This window comes from Miniopterus schreibersii, assembly GCF_964146895.1.
Source record: "Miniopterus schreibersii genome assembly, chromosome: 6".
In the NCBI taxonomy this organism is placed as follows: Eukaryota; Metazoa; Chordata; class Mammalia; order Chiroptera; family Miniopteridae; genus Miniopterus; species Miniopterus schreibersii.
In genome coordinates, this window is record NC_138107.1 from 10138645 (window position 1) to 10157001 (window position 18357).

At 38.9% G+C, this 18357-nt stretch overlaps 1 protein-coding gene across 1 annotated transcript in view; it reads left to right on the forward strand.

Annotated features, from left to right (window-relative positions):
* DNAH8 (dynein axonemal heavy chain 8) overlaps window positions 1-18357 on the forward strand; it is a 248175-nt gene that overhangs the window by 43002 nt on the left and 186816 nt on the right. Inside the window, exons 15-23 of the mRNA XM_081141591.1 lie at window positions 337-456; window positions 1698-1833; window positions 4798-4985; window positions 9045-9125; window positions 9522-9638; window positions 10441-10560; window positions 14543-14672; window positions 16054-16169; window positions 18012-18118. Of these exons, the coding sequence (XP_080997717.1) occupies window positions 337-456; window positions 1698-1833; window positions 4798-4985; window positions 9045-9125; window positions 9522-9638; window positions 10441-10560; window positions 14543-14672; window positions 16054-16169; window positions 18012-18118 (1115 nt within the window). The remainder of the gene's footprint in view (window positions 1-336; window positions 457-1697; window positions 1834-4797; window positions 4986-9044; window positions 9126-9521; window positions 9639-10440; window positions 10561-14542; window positions 14673-16053; window positions 16170-18011; window positions 18119-18357) is intronic.

Here is an 18357-nt window from a genome sequence, read left to right on the forward strand (position 1 = left end):
AAATATGAGCTCTGGAGACTATTATGGCATGTATAATGTAGCATTGTGCTCCTTCTTTTAAATACATCCTTAAAAATTGAGATAAAAGGCAGAAAAAAATATATACATATAATGAGAAATAAGGGTTAGGAGAGAATTCAGTGTCATATATCATAAACATCATGGTTCCTGAACCTCAGGTTATTATCTCGGAAGTGCGTTTATATATTTATTGGCTACTCCCTTGGTATAAAGCATGGGAATAATGGTGAAACATCAGTACAAATATAGCTTCATATTTTTGCCTTTTTCCGTCGTATTGAAATTCAAACATTAATACCAGACCTTTAATTACAGCTTTATCATTCTCAAAAAGATGACCCCCCTCTGGGTCGCAACATGCCCCCAGTAGCAGGAAAAATTCTTTGGGTCAGGCAGCTCTACCGCCGGATAAGTGAGCCCATCAACTATTTCTTTGTAAGCCAATGGTTAAATTTACAGTATGTGGATTACCGTTTTTAATACAAAAAATATGTTTTATCTTACAGTATTTATGTCCAAGAAAGTAGTTAGAACTAATTCTTTTACTGGCTGAAGAAAATTTAGTTTATAAATATGCTTGAGAGACACTAAGCCAATTATTTTCACGCTTGGTAGATAAGACTGTTTAATTACAGTTATCTCTAAGGAGGTGAATCTTAAACTTTATGACTTTTAATAATACAGGACATTTTATAAAAGCTTTAAAAAATTGTTTTGAAAACAATAAAGTACTGGTCAAGTGCTGAGGCTTACTTCTGTGTGTGGACAGATGGGTCACTGATAAATGTCAGTGAAGGTGAAGATATACTCAGTCTATTCCAGTGTGAAGAACTGAGACCTGTGTCCTCAAGAGTACTTAGGTTTCTGTAAAACACCGGGATACTCTTAGGCCCTGTTGGAATTCTGAAATTGCCAGTTTCTCTTCTCTTTGTTTTCTTTTGTTTGCTTTGTTTTTTAAAGACACAAAGTAACAAAGTGGAGATGGTTGGCTTAGTTTTGTATCTTATACCTAAATTCTGAACAAAATGCTACCAAAAAATAGTCTTGCAAGTAACATTATTATTTAAGCATTATTAAATATTAAGCTCTTGTTGTTTATGTTTGGCTACTATCATTTATTAACTGTTCTCAATATTAAAAACATTAAAATACTGGCCTTACACAAGAGGCCAGGATGGGACTCTGTTGCTGACTGTCTGAAAGTGAGGAGCAGAGATTGCCTTTTGACATATGCGAATCAAAACATAAAACTTGCAGTAATTTACATAAAGAAATTAAATGTTTGTTCTTTGGTTACTGTTTTTGGTGCTGGAATTTAGGACTTTGCCCTGATACCCACAGTTCAAGGAAAATCAGTCCATTGTATCTTGTCCAGAAAAGTGGGGAGGGAACAGGGAGTGGGAGGTACATTCTCAGTGCCGGGGGCTGGCTGCAGGGCTAGAGACCTTTCTTTTTAAATCCTTTACTTCCTTCTCCAGTTTCCCTTTCTACTGATAATGTTTCCCTATTTCTACGTCTAGCTTGTATAGCCTTCCTCATCTCTGTTTTGCTCTGAGACAAAATCTAAATGGGTAGCAGGATTATTTGATGCCATTTTAAGTACAAATAGCTTCGTGCTTTGGATGAAAACAAGCAACAGTCTTTTAAAATAAATCTCTTTTTCCCTTAAAAAATAGAAAAACTCAGACATTTTGTCAGGTGTGGAAGGTAAAGCTGTCATTCGTCAGTATAACAAGATTTCCTATGTCCTGGTGGAATTCGAGGTGGTCTATCACACAGCCTGGATCAGAGAGATCTCGCAGCTGCAGTATGGTGTGTATGAGACTGGGCCATGACGCTCTGAGGGGTGTCAGGTGACTTTGAATGAGTTCATGGTTCTGGGGAAGTTTTACATCCTCTTATATAAGCTTATGGTTAAATTTAGATTTGGAGATGATACAATTATTTATTTCTTTATAGTTATTAATAATATTCTGATTTTATGAGCAAAAATCATCATGACCTTAAAGATATACTTAGATTTTGACTTCCCCCTGAAAAAAAGTATTTAAAAGTAAATATCAAGACTCTTTATAGATATTTCCCCATAGATTTAGGAAAGTTTTCATATTTAGTTTTATCATGTTATAGATTCAGATCTCAGTCCCAGTCTGTGGAGAAAGAATTGCAGCTTGTCTCCCCTCCCTCCCTCCCTCTCTCCCTCCCTCCCTCCCTCCTCCACTACCTCCCCCCCCTCCCTTTATCCCTTCCTTCTTCCCTCCCTTCTCACCCTTCTCTTCCTCTCTCCTCTGTTGCTCCCTCCCTTCCTTTCTGTCTTTTTCTATAATTGAATTTAACTTCAAATTTGATCTCCAGTAAATTAATAGTATTAAGGCTATGTCTAAGTACCTCTGAGAGGTGCTAAGGCACTGGGCAGAGTTAAGTTTGAGGTGGGGGTGGTGTTATAATTGTGTGGGCTCAACCACTGGCCATGCTTTGTCCCACTCTAACCTTAAGCTCTTATCCATAATCTTGGTGGAACCCTGACTGTGTCCGTGGTAGAGAGGTCTCTCCCTCCCACCCTGGGATCTCTACTTCAGCAAAGCACAGAATTGCAGGCACAGGAGGCACAAATTCTGTCACCAGGAGTGACAGTGAGGGGGCCACTCCTACTTTTGCATCTTGGTTCCAGATCCACATATTTTAGCAGTTGGGGACACAGCACATATACAGGCCATTGATTTACTGCACTCCTGCATCCCGGAGAACAGGGCCCTAACCCCAAAGGGTGTCTTCCCCAACTTGCACCCTTACTTAAACCTTTAATAGGCCACTTCTGTCAGACCCGCTGTGTCTGGGATATGCGAATGGGTCCCAGTGAATTCCTGCTGATGGAGCAGCACTCAAAGGACCATCAAGAAAGCTTAAAATTCACACTATGGAAAAGGGCAAAAGAGAATTTTTAACAACTGAAGTATGGCATGGAGCATGTACTGTTTAGCTTCTGCAATACCAAGCATTTGCCCACTTTTTGTTTGTCCTGCTGGCTTTTCCTCTCATCTGCACATGTTCTAAAACAAGTTCAATGGTCGCCTGTCCCATGAAGCCCTCCCTTATTCTTCCTGGTAGGAAATAATGCCCTGCTACTCTGGAGCTCTCCACACTCTATCTGCAGCCCTTCCCCAGAACACTCACCATGTTAGAGATCCGTCCATCTCATCTCCCCTATGCCTTCCAAGGATACTCTGTGTCTGCTTCATCTTTGTATCCCCTAAATAACAGTCACAGCTAACACATAGTGCTGACCATGTGCGGTGCTTCGTCTGAGTGCTTTACGTACACGACTGCCTTCGATCCTCACCGCAACCCCATGAGGAACTGTTATTACCCTCATCATACAGGTGAGGAAATGGAGGCACTCAGAAACCAGTTCACCAACTTGCCCAAGATCTCACAGCTCGGAAGTGGCAGGGCCAGGATTCAAATCTGCCTTTCACGTGAATACAGGCTGGTGGGCAGGAATTGGCTCCAGAAGGCTTCTTGCTGTAGTGAGGTGACACTATTTAACTCTACAGGAACTCAGGATAATAATTGGAGACCTAGTATCCACCTCTTTTAGTTGGTTGCTCTGTGATGTTTCTCTGATGATGATTCACATGGAATGAACGTTCACTCAGTCCTGGAGAGGACTTCCTGGTGTCATTGTCAGTGGTCTTGCTGACTGTTTTGTCCATTCACGGAAGCTTAGTACAACCTTAAAGAAGGCAGGTTTTATTAAATAAGTGTTCAAGGGTTAATTTAGACTTTAACTTGGGAGGATAAGTGATTTCTAGCCCAATTCTAAGAAGATTCCAAATGAATTGGGTAAAATTTTTAGTTGAAATCTCCATGAAACTGGCATCATTAAGACTAATTTTATATGATGAGTCCACTAACTTCAGTGGGGTGTGCAGACTTTTTATTTAACTAGATATTTGATGCAGCTACATTCTGTGCAGTAATGTGAGGCTGGGAAGATACGATGGACGTCCTCAAGTTAGCAGTGTTTGTTAATGTAAGATGTAATTCAAGCTAGCACATACTTGCCTATAGGTGTGTTGTTATTATTAGTTATCATGTTAAAATAACAAATAAACTAAGGCTACTCAGCATGAACATAGGGATTCATAGTAAAAAGCATATCTGAAAATGCTCATTTATATTAATGATGTTCATGTAGTAGTTCAGATGTAGTGTAAAAAAAATCTTCCTCTACATTTATTCTAGGAGTTCATAGTGCAGTGGTGTTTAATAAATATTTCTTACTGATATTGAGCCTATTTATCAGAAATTCAGGATGGAGATTTCATTCAGATACCTCCTTAAAGAAGCCAGTTTGGGGTTAGGCATGGAAAAGGGTTTGAAATCTATGAGGCATGTCATATGTCTGTCGTTGTACACATCTTCCAGCTCTCTCCTGGGGTTAAATCATCACCTATGAAAATAAAATAACATGACATTGCAGCTTGCTTAGGCCCACTCAGAAAGCACTGCAGCTCACAGCCTAAGGGCTATCCATTCTTGGTCCATTTTTATCTCTCTCGATCTGATTTTATGGCCTTGTAGATACTGCATTTATTTATCTAAGGTTTGAGCACCGACTGTATGCTAGATGTTGCCTTAGAACCTGGGATATCCAACACTATTGTTCTGCTCTAAAGAAGTCAGTAGTCCAGTGGGGAAGACAGGCATGTAAAACAGGGCTGGAAGCAGAAAAGAAATCCAAAATAACTAAAGTCAAATATTGTTTATTTGTAGCTTTACAAGCCACGCTTTTTGTGCGACACCCAGAATCAGGGAAGTTGTTGGTTAATTTTGATCCCAAAATTCTGGAAGTTGTTCGGGAAACCAAGTGCATGATAAAAATGAAGCTGGATGTACCAGAAGAGGCAAAGAAATTGCTAAAGTTGGAAAGTAAATTGAAAGCAGATAAATTGCATTTGCAGGTAAGATAAAATATATTTTCTCATTAGTTTTTGTGTTTTTAAAAAATATGTATATCTTTATTGATTTCAGAGAAAGGAAAGGAGAGGGAAAGAGAGAGATAGAAACATCAATGATGAGAGTCATTGATTGAGCCCGCAACCCAGGCATGTGCCCTGACCGGGAATCGAACCCCGATCGCCTGGATCCCAGGTTGATGCTCAACTGCTGAGCCACGCCCGGCCAGGCTAGTTTTGAAGCGTTTTTTGTTTTTTTTTGGGAAAAAATATATTATTGCAGTTGTGCTGACATGGCTTTGAGGGGAAATCTGTTACTATGTTAATTCTTTTTATTTTTCAGCTTTATTGAGGTATAATTGACAAAATTGTAAGATATTTAGTGTACATTGTGATGGTTTGATATACGTATACATTGTGAAAAGATTCCTCCTATTTAGTTAATTAACACATTCATCACCTTATATATATATAATACAGAGTTATCAACTAGAGTCACTATGTTATACAGTAGGCCTCAGACCTTATTTATCTTATAGCTAAAAGTTTGTACCCTTCACCAACCTCTCCCTATTTCCCCCTCCCCCAGCCCTGGCCCAGGCCCTGGCAACAACTTTTCTATTCTCCATTTTTATGAGTTTGGCTTTTTAATTTTTTTATTATTATTATTTTTAATCCTCACTCGAGGATATTTTTTCCATTGCTTTTCAGAGAGAGTGGAAGGGGGAAAGAGAGGGAGAGAAACATCAATGTGAGAGAGACACATCAATCGGTTGCCTCCTGCACGCACCCCAGCCAGAGCCAGGGATTGAGCCTGCAACCAAGGTACATGCCCTTGGTCAGAATCAAACCCGGACCCTTCAGTCTAAGGGCCGACGCTCTAACCACTGAGCCAAACTGGCAAGGGCAGAGTTTGGCTTTTTTATATTCTACATATAAGTGATATCATACAGTATTTGTCTTTCTGTGTCTGACTTATTTCACTTAGCCTAAGGCCTCAAGGTCCATCCACATTGCGGCAAGTGGCAGGATGTCCTTGTTTCTGTATCTTACCCGGACCCTTCAGTACGGGGGCCAATGCTCTAACCACTGAGCCAAACCCACTAGGGCCCTATTGGCCTTGTGTATGTCATCTTTGGAATGTTCCTCTGCCCATGTTTTAAAGGTATTTTTATTTTTTGCTATTGAGTTGTGTGAGTTCTTTATATATTTTGGATATTAACCCCTTATCAGATATGTGATTTGCAAATATGTTTTCCCATTCATAGGTACCCTTTTCATTTTGTTACTACTTTCCTTTGCTTCAGGAAGCCGTTTAGTTATCCATTCATCAGTTGAGGGCCGTTTGGGTTGTTTTCACTTTTTGGCTATTATTAATAACGTTGCTGTGAAAATTACAAGTATTTTTGGGAATATATGTTTTTATTCTCTAGGGCAGTGATTTTCAACCTTTTCATCTCATGGCACACATAAACTAATTATGAAAATTCTGCAGCACACCAAAAATATGTATTTTTACCAATTAATATATATTTTTGCCAAGTTGACAAAAAAATAAGTGTGTGTGTATATATATATATATATATATATATATATATATATATATATAATTATTATTTATTATTATTATTTTTTAAAGTAAAACTTAATTTTTATTTCAGTGACCAGGTATGTGTTCTAGTTCATACTTTCAATGCATACAAAGGGTTAGGTGAATGTATTTTTAGAAGCAAATTAGAGTTTTTGACAGGCATAACATGTATCTGAATGCATGAGGAGTAGTTTAGGATTATTTCAACCATCTCAAGTTTTTATTTAGAATAAATTTTGGCTATTTCTTTAAGAAAATTGCAACATGCTCAAAAAATGCATTATCTTTCCTCACATAAACTTTTCAAATAAAACATGCATGTCTTATGATAAAAAGAAATAGTACAGTTATAAATCTGAAACTCTTAGTGAAAAGAGAGACTAAGTTAACCAACCCAAAGTTCCAATGTACAGCGACAGCTCAGTAGGAAGGGTCGTGTTGTTGGAATTTTTATATCACTATGTTAACGTTGGTGGCCTTTTGCTAGCGTTTCCATAGCTAAGGACTGGAAAGGGCTGTGGTTAGCATTTTAGAAGCATGAAAAAATAGGTATAATTTTGATTCAGTCATACCAGCTGGCTATTGTTGTGTTGGCTGTTGTCATTTTTAATTTGACAGTCTAAGGGAAAGGGGTCAATGTTCCTGACTGAATAGTCAGAAATATTTTGTATTTCTACCAGCAGTGTGTGAGGGTTTCTATTTCTCTACATCCTTGCCAACAGTTGTTACTGTCTTTTTCATTTGAACATCATTTGGATGTAAAGGGGTATGTTAGTGTGGTTTTGACTATTAGTTGAAAATTGCTGCTCTAGGGGGGATACCTGGGAGTGAAATTGCTGTGTTTCAGTAACTTGGTAACTCCATATTTAACCTTTTGAATAACTGATACACTTTTTCAAAGAGGCTGCATTATTTTGTATTTCTACCAGCAGTGTGTGAGGGTTTCTATTTCTCTGCATCCTTGCCAACAGTTGTTACTGTCTTTTTCATTTGAACATCATTTGGATGTAAAGGGGTATGTTAGTGTGGTTTTGATTTGCATTTCTTGTATAGCTAATGATATTGAGCTTCTTTTCATGTGCATACTGTCCATTTGTAGATCTTTGCAGGAGTATCTGTTCAAATCCGTTGCCCGTATTTTAATTGAGTTATTTGCCTTTTTATTACTGAGATGTAAGTATTCTTCATATATTCTAGATACAAATACCTTATCAGATAAATGAATTTTGGTGAAGTTCAGCTCATTACTTTTTCTTTTGTTTCTTGTGGTTTTAGTGTTACATCTAAGAAATCTTTGCCTAATCCAAGGTCATGAAGATTTATGCATATGCTTTCTTTTAAGAGTTTAATAATTTTAGCTCTTACCAAAATAATATTTAATTGCTACATTAAAAACACACACAAAACCTCAGAGGAACATTGGCATTATGTAAATTTTAGCTTCAGCATGGAAAGCCCTAGGTCTTAGTATTGGCTAGTTGTGGCTTTGGAGAATTGAGTGTCAAAATGCTGTTATAAATTGAAGTTAATACCACATGCATTATCCCCTTTAGGATTCAGTTAGTATTGAATGATACCATAAAGTCAAAGTCTTTTGCCAAGTGTCAAGTATATGTAAAAGTTCTACTGCAAGTGAAAAAAAGCAGGAAAGATATTAATAACTTTGAAACTATCAAGTAAACATTGAAACAATTTAATATTATTACTTTGGGGGAGGATTAACTTGAATCCACATCTCCCATCACACACTGCAATAAATTACAAAACAGTCAAAAATCGATTGTTATGATGCCTCATCTCTGAAAGATATATAAAAGAAAATAAAAAGCTTATTAATTCTGATTGTGTGACATTGATTTTGATTCAAGAAAACAAGTGTGGCATCAGTGATACATATGCTTTAATATGTCCGAGGACAAGGGGGAAAAAAGGGAAAACTGTGTAACAACAGACATCATGAAAAGATAATTATCCAAGCTATTTTTATTTTTTAATCCTCACCATTGCTTTTCAGAGAGAGTGGAAGGAAGAGAGAGAGAGACATTGATGTGAGAGAGACACATCGACTGGTTGCCTCCCACACGCACCCCTGACCGGAGCTGGTGACGAGCCTGCAACTGAGGTACCCGCCCTTGGTCAGAATCGACCCTTCAGTCCATGGGCCGATGCTCTAACCACTGAGCAAGATCAGCTAGGGCTCCAATCTATTTAAAATAGCATAAATCTAGAAAGACAAATTATAAACATGAAAAATGCAAATCTAGAAAGCTCCATTGACTCAGTGTTTAAAGGGGATGCTCAGGTGATTTAGAAGTGAGGAAAAGGTACAGTAAATTAGTATAAATTTAAATGAGCACCCTCCATTTTGGCAGGAGTATGAGGAAACAGGTATGAAACCTTCCTGGTCTGAATCAAAATATGACTGTTGCTTTAAAATAAGTTAAAGTAAAACATGCCATTTGGACTTTTAACAGGATCTTCTACAGTATTATGATGAGTTATGTCAGGAAGTGCCCTCTGTGTTTGTCAATCTGATGACCCCTAAAATGAAGAAGGTTAGTAATGCTGAAGGTCTATGTTGATTTTCTTGTTTAAAATTAGATTACAGTTCTCTAGATTATGGGTTTTAGAACATCTGTTCTTGCGTAGATCCTCTGTCTTTCTAGTTCAACTTTAAAGCTCTATTATTCCTACAGAATGGTTTCAAAACAGAAGTTTTGTTGCCTTTGAAAAACATCTAAATCTAAATAATTGGCACTTTCTAAAAATCCATGATTGCTTCATGGACAGCTAAAGATAATTAATAAAAACCAAAAAGTCACCTTTGCTTGGTATAATGGAGGAGAAATATAATTAAGGAAATATGACCTATCATATTTCCAAGTAATAAAAGAAAACAGTGCAGATGCTTCTGTTAGTAATGGGAATATCTTTTTCCCCCCTTTTTTTAGGTGGAATCTGTGTTGAGACAAGGACTCACAATATTAACATGGTCATCTTTAACACTGGAAAGTTTCTTTCAAGAAGTTGACTCAGTTTTGGATATGTTCAATCAACTTTTAAAGAAGGTAAAATAGATAAATATTAAAAAGCTACATACATGAATACTTAGGCTATGAGTAATAGTTTGATTGCCTATGAAAGCCCTTTAAGAGGTGTGACTTTTAACTAAAAGGATATCCATTAAGCTAAAAAAAAATAATGCTTTATGTTTCTTGAACTGCTTTGGGCCATTTTCATTTAGGTTTTCCCTGTTCTTGTCTCTGAATTACCTTGCCTTTAATATGTCAAAATGATAGCTCAGCTCCACAGCTTAGTTTAGAAAATTGTAGACTGTGGAAAATGACAGAACAGAGTGCTTAAATAGCCATGCATCTAATATTAATTAAACGAGATAGTCATCTAGTTGGCGACTGTCTATTGATTCCTGACGTGTTTGCTGTGGAGAACATGCCCACCTTTTTAGATGTGCTAGTCTGCCAGTGGTGGCAACCTGGTGTACTAGTCAAAACTCAGAGGCTTGGGAGGCAGATACACCAAGGTACGATTCTCTGCCTTTCACTAGCTGTGTGTTTCTCCCAAGGTTACTTTACATCTCTGAGCATTGGTTCCTTTAGCTATAAAACTGGGATAGTGATGACTCATGGATGGAATGAGGCTTTAAAAGAGATTATGCATATGGTACATGTTGCTGCTCAATAAAACTTTACTTCCATGTCAAGCTTTTTTTGCAGATATACTAAAATTTCCACCAAATTATGCTTAGCTCCAAAGGCAGGTTTCCAGACATAGCCCTCTAAATTAGTTTATAACTCAAGTACATTCTGGATGAAAGAAGAGTTTTCTTCCACATCTTTTTCTTGTTGGTAGATCAATGACTTGTGTGAGATGCATATTGATACAGTTCTAAAGGAGATAGCTAAAACCGTGTTAATTTCCCTGCCCGAAAGTGGTGCTACCAAAGTAGAAGATATGTTGACGCTCAATGAGGTATGCATTTATGTGTTATATTTTAATCATAGAAATACTTCTTCATGAACCTGAAATGTGAGTTTCCAATCTAAAAGTAGATTTCTGTGTCAGTAGTACTTAGACATCCTAGCTTTGGGGGACATCCTCAGCTCCAAAGATTTAAAGGCTTCAATAGCTCAAACAGATGGCCACCCCTAGATGTTACTTTACTCATGCCCTCAACCTCATGCTGGGGATCTGTCAGGGTCTCATTGCTCTTCCTCCTCTGTGCACGCTCCTGGGGCAATAGCGTCTATTCTCATGGTTTTTACCACCATAGACTTTCCCTTTGGGTCACCCAGGCACCTGGGAGCCTTCAGGACCCCTTTCCTGGCTCTCATTTCCTAAATCAAGCCAGTCTTAAAACTTAGTCAGGTTTTGCTTCTTACTCAGATTTTGCTTGAATTGCCTCTCCTTTTCCACAGCTGCTACCCCTGTCTTGTCAGACCCTTAAGGCTCCTTTTGAGTGTAGCAATTGATGTTGTGGTGTCACTAGTCTCCCTGCCTGTGTAGTTGGCCTCATCATATCCATCCTCCACAAAACTTGATTGCAAAACTCCCCAGTTTAAATCCATCGATGTCCGGTTCCACAGGGCAAAACCTAACCCTTCTCAACACCACATTGGCTAGAAAGCACAAAGATAGGAACCCTGTCTAATCATTTTTGAGGCTTAGCACAGCAGCACAGTCTCTCTCAAAAGCACTCACTTTATGTCTTTAACTGAACTCTTTTTTTCTCCCTTGTCTGCCTTCAGCTACACCCACCCTGCTGGTGTGAGTCACCTTGCTAGTCTCCTTTTCAAGACAACTAAGGGTGGCTCCAACTCAAGGGGTCCAGTTAGCCTGTCAAAAACAGGTGCCTTTGCCCCTCTTTCTATAAAAATGCAGTTTCTTCCCAGAACACCTCTTCTTGCCTTTAGGGGTTGGAGTACCCAGCCAGTTTCTTGCCTCAGGACTACTTAGGCATAGGTCAGCCCCTCTGTTCCCAGTTCTAGAGGACTTGGACCAGGGTCTCTGCATAGTTCTTTTAAAGCAGCCTACATTTATTTCTGCCACATCTCTACTTATGATCAAGCTTCCCTTCCATAACCTCAAGGTGGACAATGGGCTGAGGGTTGCCTGCCCTGCTACCTTATAAGAAGCATCTTTTTTATAGTGTGTGGGATATTAAAATCATTTGTTCTCAGCATTGGGGCCTTGGCTGTAATGGAGACAATACTAAATGCCCATTTTAACATCTTGTTCTCCAAGCATGCAAGTTTGAAATGATGATATCTTTCCATTTTGGGCCATTACAAGTAATGCTGCTGTGAACATAAGTGTATAAGTTTTTGTGAGGGCACTTTTAAATTTTTCATGGATTTATATCTTGGAGTGGAATTGCTAACTCCATGTTTAACCTTTTGCAGAGCTATTGGACTGTTTTCCAAAGCAGCTGCATTGTTTTACATTCCCATTGGCCTTGTACGAGAGTTCCAGTGTCTCTGCATCCTTGCCCACACTTATTGTCTTTTTTACCATAGCCATCCTAGTGGATGTGAGGTGGTATCTCCTTGAAGTTTTGATTTGCATTTCCCTGAGGACTAGTCATGTTGAACCTTTTGTTCATGTGCTTATTAACCTTTCATGTACCTTCCTTTAGGAATGTCTATGTTTTGAGTTGTAATTGTTCTTTATATGTTCTAGATACTAGTCCCTTATCATATACATGATTTCCATTTTTTCTTCCATTCTGTGGGTTGTCTTTTCAGTTTCTTGATGTTGTCCTATGAAACCCAAAAGTTTGTAAATTTGATTTTGTCCAATTTATCTTCTTTTCTTTTGTTGCTCTGTTTTTGGTGTCATAGCTAAGAGAACTTTGCCTAATACAAAATTAAGAAGATCTGTGCCTATGTTTTACTTTTTTTAATTGAATTTATTGGAATGAATTTATCATGTACCCATGACCCCAAGCAAAATCTCTCTCTGTCCCCTTCCCCCCTCCCTTTGTACCTCTCCCTAACCCCCAGGCCCTTTCCATCTGGCTGCCATCACACTGTTGTCTGTGTCTTTGTGTTACAGATATATTTTTTTTTTGCTTAATCCCTTCACCTTCTTATATTCAGCTCCCCAACACCCCTTGCCTCTGACAGCTGTCAGACTGTTCCCTGTATCCATGCTTCTGTTTCTAGTTTGTTCATTAGTTTATTTTGTTCATTAGATTCCACATATAAGTGAGATCATACGATATTTGTCTTTCTCTCACTGGCTTATTTCACTCAGCATAATAAATTCCAGGTCCATCCACGCTGTCCCGAAAGGTAAGATTTCCCCCTTTTTTTTTTTTTAACGTATGTCTGCTTTTTCTTTTAAAAGTTCTATAGTTTTAGCTCTTACATTTAGGTGTATGATTCATTGTGAGTTAATTTTTGTGTGTGGTGTAAGGAAAGTATTCAATTTCATTCTCTTGCAAGTAGATATTCAGTTGTCCCAGCACCAATTTTCAAATCTCGTTAACTTTATTATTATATAGTATTGGAAACATATGAAGAATGTATGTGGCATCCTCTCATTTATTCTTTGGGCATACTCTTTTTAAAAGATTACTTTGTGTTATTTCTTTCTTTCTTTCTTATTTCTGAGGTTTTAGAAGTATCAGGGGATTGCCCAAGTGTGTTCAATCTGTCACTTTTAACTTGTAGTGTCCGGTTCTTTTCTTAGAGGATTTCAAAGCAAGCAGGGATGGGGATGGCTGATGGTGTCAGCTTGTGTTTACATTTTTCACATGTGTACACATGTGCTTACATGTGGTCAATCTGCCAAGATCAACTGGAAGTGTCTACTTGCTGAACACTCAGTTTCCCTGTTAGACAGAAGTGGCTCTCAGCCCCCACGGTCATTCCAGTGTTAACATTGTGTTGAATCATTAGAAAGGACAGGAGGAAGGAAGCATGAAGCAATGTCAGAAGAGTTGGTGGGGGTGTAGAGGATCAGAGAATGGCTTAGGGAGGCTGGGAAGAGACAGAGATGGGTTCAGATACAGGTGAGGTGGTATAAGTGGGAGTGACAAACTTAGAAGGATCTCCCTCAAGCCAGTAGCCGAGAGAGGAACACATGAGGGCAGCATGCAGGGAGTATGGGGCCTCGCAAAGCTCGCCTGGAGAGAGGTTTGCACAGATGGGCTCGGGTTCCTTCGAAGAAGGCGTTTGGAGGGCCCAAGTTGTCTGTTCCTATTTACCTTTTTCTAAAATGTATGGATGTTGTGGACACGTCAAAAGACCTATTCAATTTTATAAACCTGTTTTCTTTTTTGAATTTAACTAGTCTCAGCTTCTTCCTAAAGCCTCTTCTGACTATTAAAAAAGTTTAGAAAGGCAGAAGCACAATCTTTTAGGATCATTCAAAGCTGGCCTCAACCTCTAGTTTAATGCCCTCTGGGTGACCTTGGACACATTTCTTCCTCTTTCTGAGCCTCGGTTTTCTCATCTGTGAAATGGGGACAATAATATTACCTATCCCAAGAGGTTGTCCTTCAGTTAAATGAGTTAATACACACAAAGCTCTGAGGTTTTGATGCCCAGCATTCAACGCTGTGCTTGCTTAAAAACCTCATCTCATTCGAATCTCAGCAATGTTTTGGATTGTCCTTTTTAAACTACTTTTCATTTTCAACTTTTGACATTATCATCTCTCTGCTTCTTCAGCCTTCATTCTTTCGTCCTATAAGTGTGAGTGTAGATGTCTGTGTGAGGTTGAGTCAGATGAAGGTCAAAGACTTTGAATTTTCCTCCTTTCTCCTCCTTTTCTTGACATGGGCCTTAGCAGCTGTGCCGTTAGCCATTGATAGTTTTGGATCTGAAACATTATGCTATTGGCAACTGTCTCTAGTTATTTTCAAGTGGTGTCAATTACAGTTTTATTAATAATTTTCACAGTGTTTTTAAAGTATCCAGAAATTAATAGTCATTTCTTTATTTAATAGACATATACAAAAGAATGGGCTGAGGTTCTAAACCACAAAAGTAAGCATGTAGAAGAAGCTGTCAGAGAACTTATTTCAATATTTGAGACTATTTATGAAGTTAAGTACAGTGGGAAAGCAGCAAAAGCAGGTAATTTCACTAGCTATAATGTTTGAATCACAAGAGTTACAGATATGTTCGCAAGTAGACACCTGCTTAGCAGGAACCAAAATTCCAGACTCCCAAAAGGAAAGCAAAGCAGGTATCCAGCATAAACCACGCTGTTTGCATGAACTGTTTAGGCACAGTGAGCCCTTTTTATTGGTTAGAGCAGTGATTTTCAACCCATGTGCCACAAGAATTTTTAAAACATGCGATACCTGTTTAGTCAGGGGCACTGACCTCTTTTCCCTTAGGTTGTCAAATTAAAAAAATGACAATAGCCAACACAGCAGTAGCCACCCACTATAAATGGATCAAAATTATACCTTTTGGTCAGATCAGCAAAAAATATATTTTTGTGTGTGCTGCAGAATTTTAGTAATTAGTTTATGTGTGCCCGGAGATGAAACGGGTTGAAAATTGCTCAGTTAGAGAATGGCGGGAACCCTTCTGGAATCTAAGTTCCCAGACGCCAATCAAGGACCAATCTTGCAAGCAGGGCTTCTCATGGATCGCAGTCTGAGGTCTGCTATAATAATCCCCCCACATCTATCTCTCTCCATCTCTGTCTCGCTTGCTCTCAACGCCCCCCCACCCCCCACATTCTAAAAGGTCTGAAGACATTTTTGGTTGTCACACAGCAAGGGGAGGTGCTACTGGCCTCTAGCGGGTAGAGACCAGGGCTGCTGCTGAATCTCCAAAGTGCTCACGACAGCCCTACAACCAGGAATGCCAGGAATGCTCAGGATGAGAAACCCTGAGCTTAAACCACGATACATATAGCAGGTCTTCTTCCTCTTAGAGTTTCCCACTTACTTTAATTAGTTTTCCTCAGAAGTGTCAAAACACAAAAATATCAGTTCATTAAGTTATAAAACTCAAAAAGTAAATAAAATTTTAGAAAGATAGTATGTGAAACCCTCCTTAAATGTTTCGTAATTCTAGATATTAAAAGCATATTTAGCCCGGCCAGGTGTGGCTCAGGTGTTGAGCATCAACCTAGGATCCAGGCGATTGGGGTTTGATTCCCGGTCAGGGCACATGCCCGGATTTTGGGCTCGATCAATCACTCATCATTGATGTTTCTCTCTCTCTCTCTCCCTCTCCTTTCCTCTCTCTGAAATCAATAAAGATATATTAAGAAAAAAAAAAAAGAGTATATTTAAAGAGTATATTTCTCAGTAGAATAACGCTTCTATTGAGATGGGTGATTTAAACTGAATTAAGGATGATTCCTATGGGAACAAATTTAAAATTTTTAAAATTAAGAACTTTTTAAAAAGGGTTTTTGAAAGACGTTTTGGCCATATATAATAAGCCAAATGCTCAACATTAAATGTTATATTTTTGTTTTGTATTTTATCCATAGAACAGAGGAAACACGTTGTTTTTGGAAGTGAAGCAGAAGATAGTGAAAACCCGGATTATGAGAATAATATTGTGGCTGAGGTTGCTGCTAATGATAAAGAAGATGAATTTAAAAAGGTATTTATTGTGAAGCAGCCTCACTAAATTTCACAGAATTATGACTCATAGGACTGTAGATAACCCCAAGTGGTGCTTCATCCCTGGAGGTTCTGCAACTAACCTAGGTGGATTTATAACTAATTGAGATTTTTAACAAAATTCAGAAAATACAATTTTTAGCTCTACATTGTAGAATCTGGCAAGATACAACAATCCTTATAGTTTTCCTGAACTTTATCAACTTTTAATGTGACCTGTCTACTATGTTTATAGTTATTTTCCCCTAAGTGACTGACCGTTTTCTTGCATAGTAAATGTTACTCTGGGAGTGCGGTGCCAACCTGTCTGACTCAGAGTGGAGGACATCTTTCTCAGTTATTGTGTTTAACAGCGTTAACTATATTGCAAGCCCAGATTTGGATTCACTTGGGTCCCACGGATCCGCATTTCTAATGAGTACCCTGGGCAGCCTGTAGACTCCCCCCAGGAGAGACCCAAGGTGTAGATTTTCACACTGTGTTGAGAAGTGTTGAGAAGGAAGGTTGAAAAGGAGGCACAGGGTTTCTTTCTCCTTTGGGTTCCCTGTCTGGTCACATTAGCACCAAATGCCACTGCCACATTTGTGCTAATTCCTGCTTTCCCTGCGTGGTCAGTCTTCTTTTAATCTGTGAAACTCATCTTTTCATTCTTCCTGTTTTACATTCTTTTACACTCTTTAATACACTGTAATACATACAGCTTTGGACATAAGCGGCACATACTTGTTCCACTTTCACCCCCTTGCTCAAGGATATCAGCGATTGATGGGGACGCTGTCCTGCCGAGTCAGATTTTAGCTGTGGCTTTCTCAGAACCATGTGCCAGGCTGCCCTGAGCGGTCTGCGGGAGTCAGCGGAGCGAGGAGGGCGGCCCCAGGCCAGCAGCCCTTCTCTTCCAGCTGCATTCTCTTCAGCACTGGCCCGGCTCCTCGGAGCAAGACTCGGCGCCATCAGAGCCTCTCAAATGGGGCATCGCTGGGGGCTGCATCAGTGCAGTCACCTCCTAAGTAGTCTCTGCCTCTCAAACCGCCTTCCATATTACTGTGGGAGTAGCCTACCTGAAGAAGCTACCTGATTATGTCACACCCGTGCTTTAGCCTGATAACTCACTCTGACCTGCTCCTCTTTATTTACACCTGCTGAGCCTCCCTTCTGAACCAGCTCAGTCCGACTCACCCACCCAGTCCCAGGGGGGCAGGGTTTAGGGTGCAGAGGAATAGACTGGCAGAGACTGGCCCTGGGTATGAAAGCAAGACTGGTGCCCAGACCCCTGCCCAGGCTCAATACTTGTACTGCACTCTGACCAATGAACTTGCTACTTCTCTGCAGGGAAAGGGAGGGTTGGAGAGAGGGGCAAGCCATGGTCCCAAGATGAAAGTTTTATCCCATATACTTTGGTATTATACATTTTAAAATATGTTTAACTGCCAAGCTAAGCATTTTGAGGATGCAGACTAAATATCCTCTTATGCCCACACCCCTAAGCATTAAACACACTCACTGAATAAGTGCTTCAATTTTGTTGAGTGAATTACTGAGTATTGAGCAAACCACGATTATTTCGAATAAGCTGTTTTTAAATTTTGGCTTTTCATCAAGTCCTTATGGTTTGCTAGGGTGTTTATGAAAGCAAACTTTTCATATATTGTTTTAAAAAATAAACAAGTAAATTTAGGATTGAACATATTTCTACAGTATATTCAAAATTGTATAGTTCATTATTTGTTATCTTTCACATGACACTTCTGATATTGTATTCTTGCTTTGGGGGTGTGAGAGTTTTTATCTTTTGTAACAAATGTAATGTGATTTCTTATTACAGGAATGTAAAGAGGTCTTTGCTTTCTTCTCTCATCAATTACTAGACAGTCTTCAAAAAGCTACACGGTTATCTTTGGACACAATGAAAAGAAGAATATTTGTTGCAAGGCAAGTTGAAAATACGCTAAATAAGTCTGATAATACTAACTGTTATGACATAATGTTAATAAGAGCCCCTCTTTTTTATTAATTTAAAAAATTATAAAATTTAAAATATAGCATTGATGAAAAGACTGTAAGGAAACATAAGGGTAATGTTGCAAGAACACTGATCAAATGAACAACCAAGTTCCTAGCAGCCAGGCCAAGGTGAAGAACACTGCACATGTACCTTCCTGGCCCTCTCT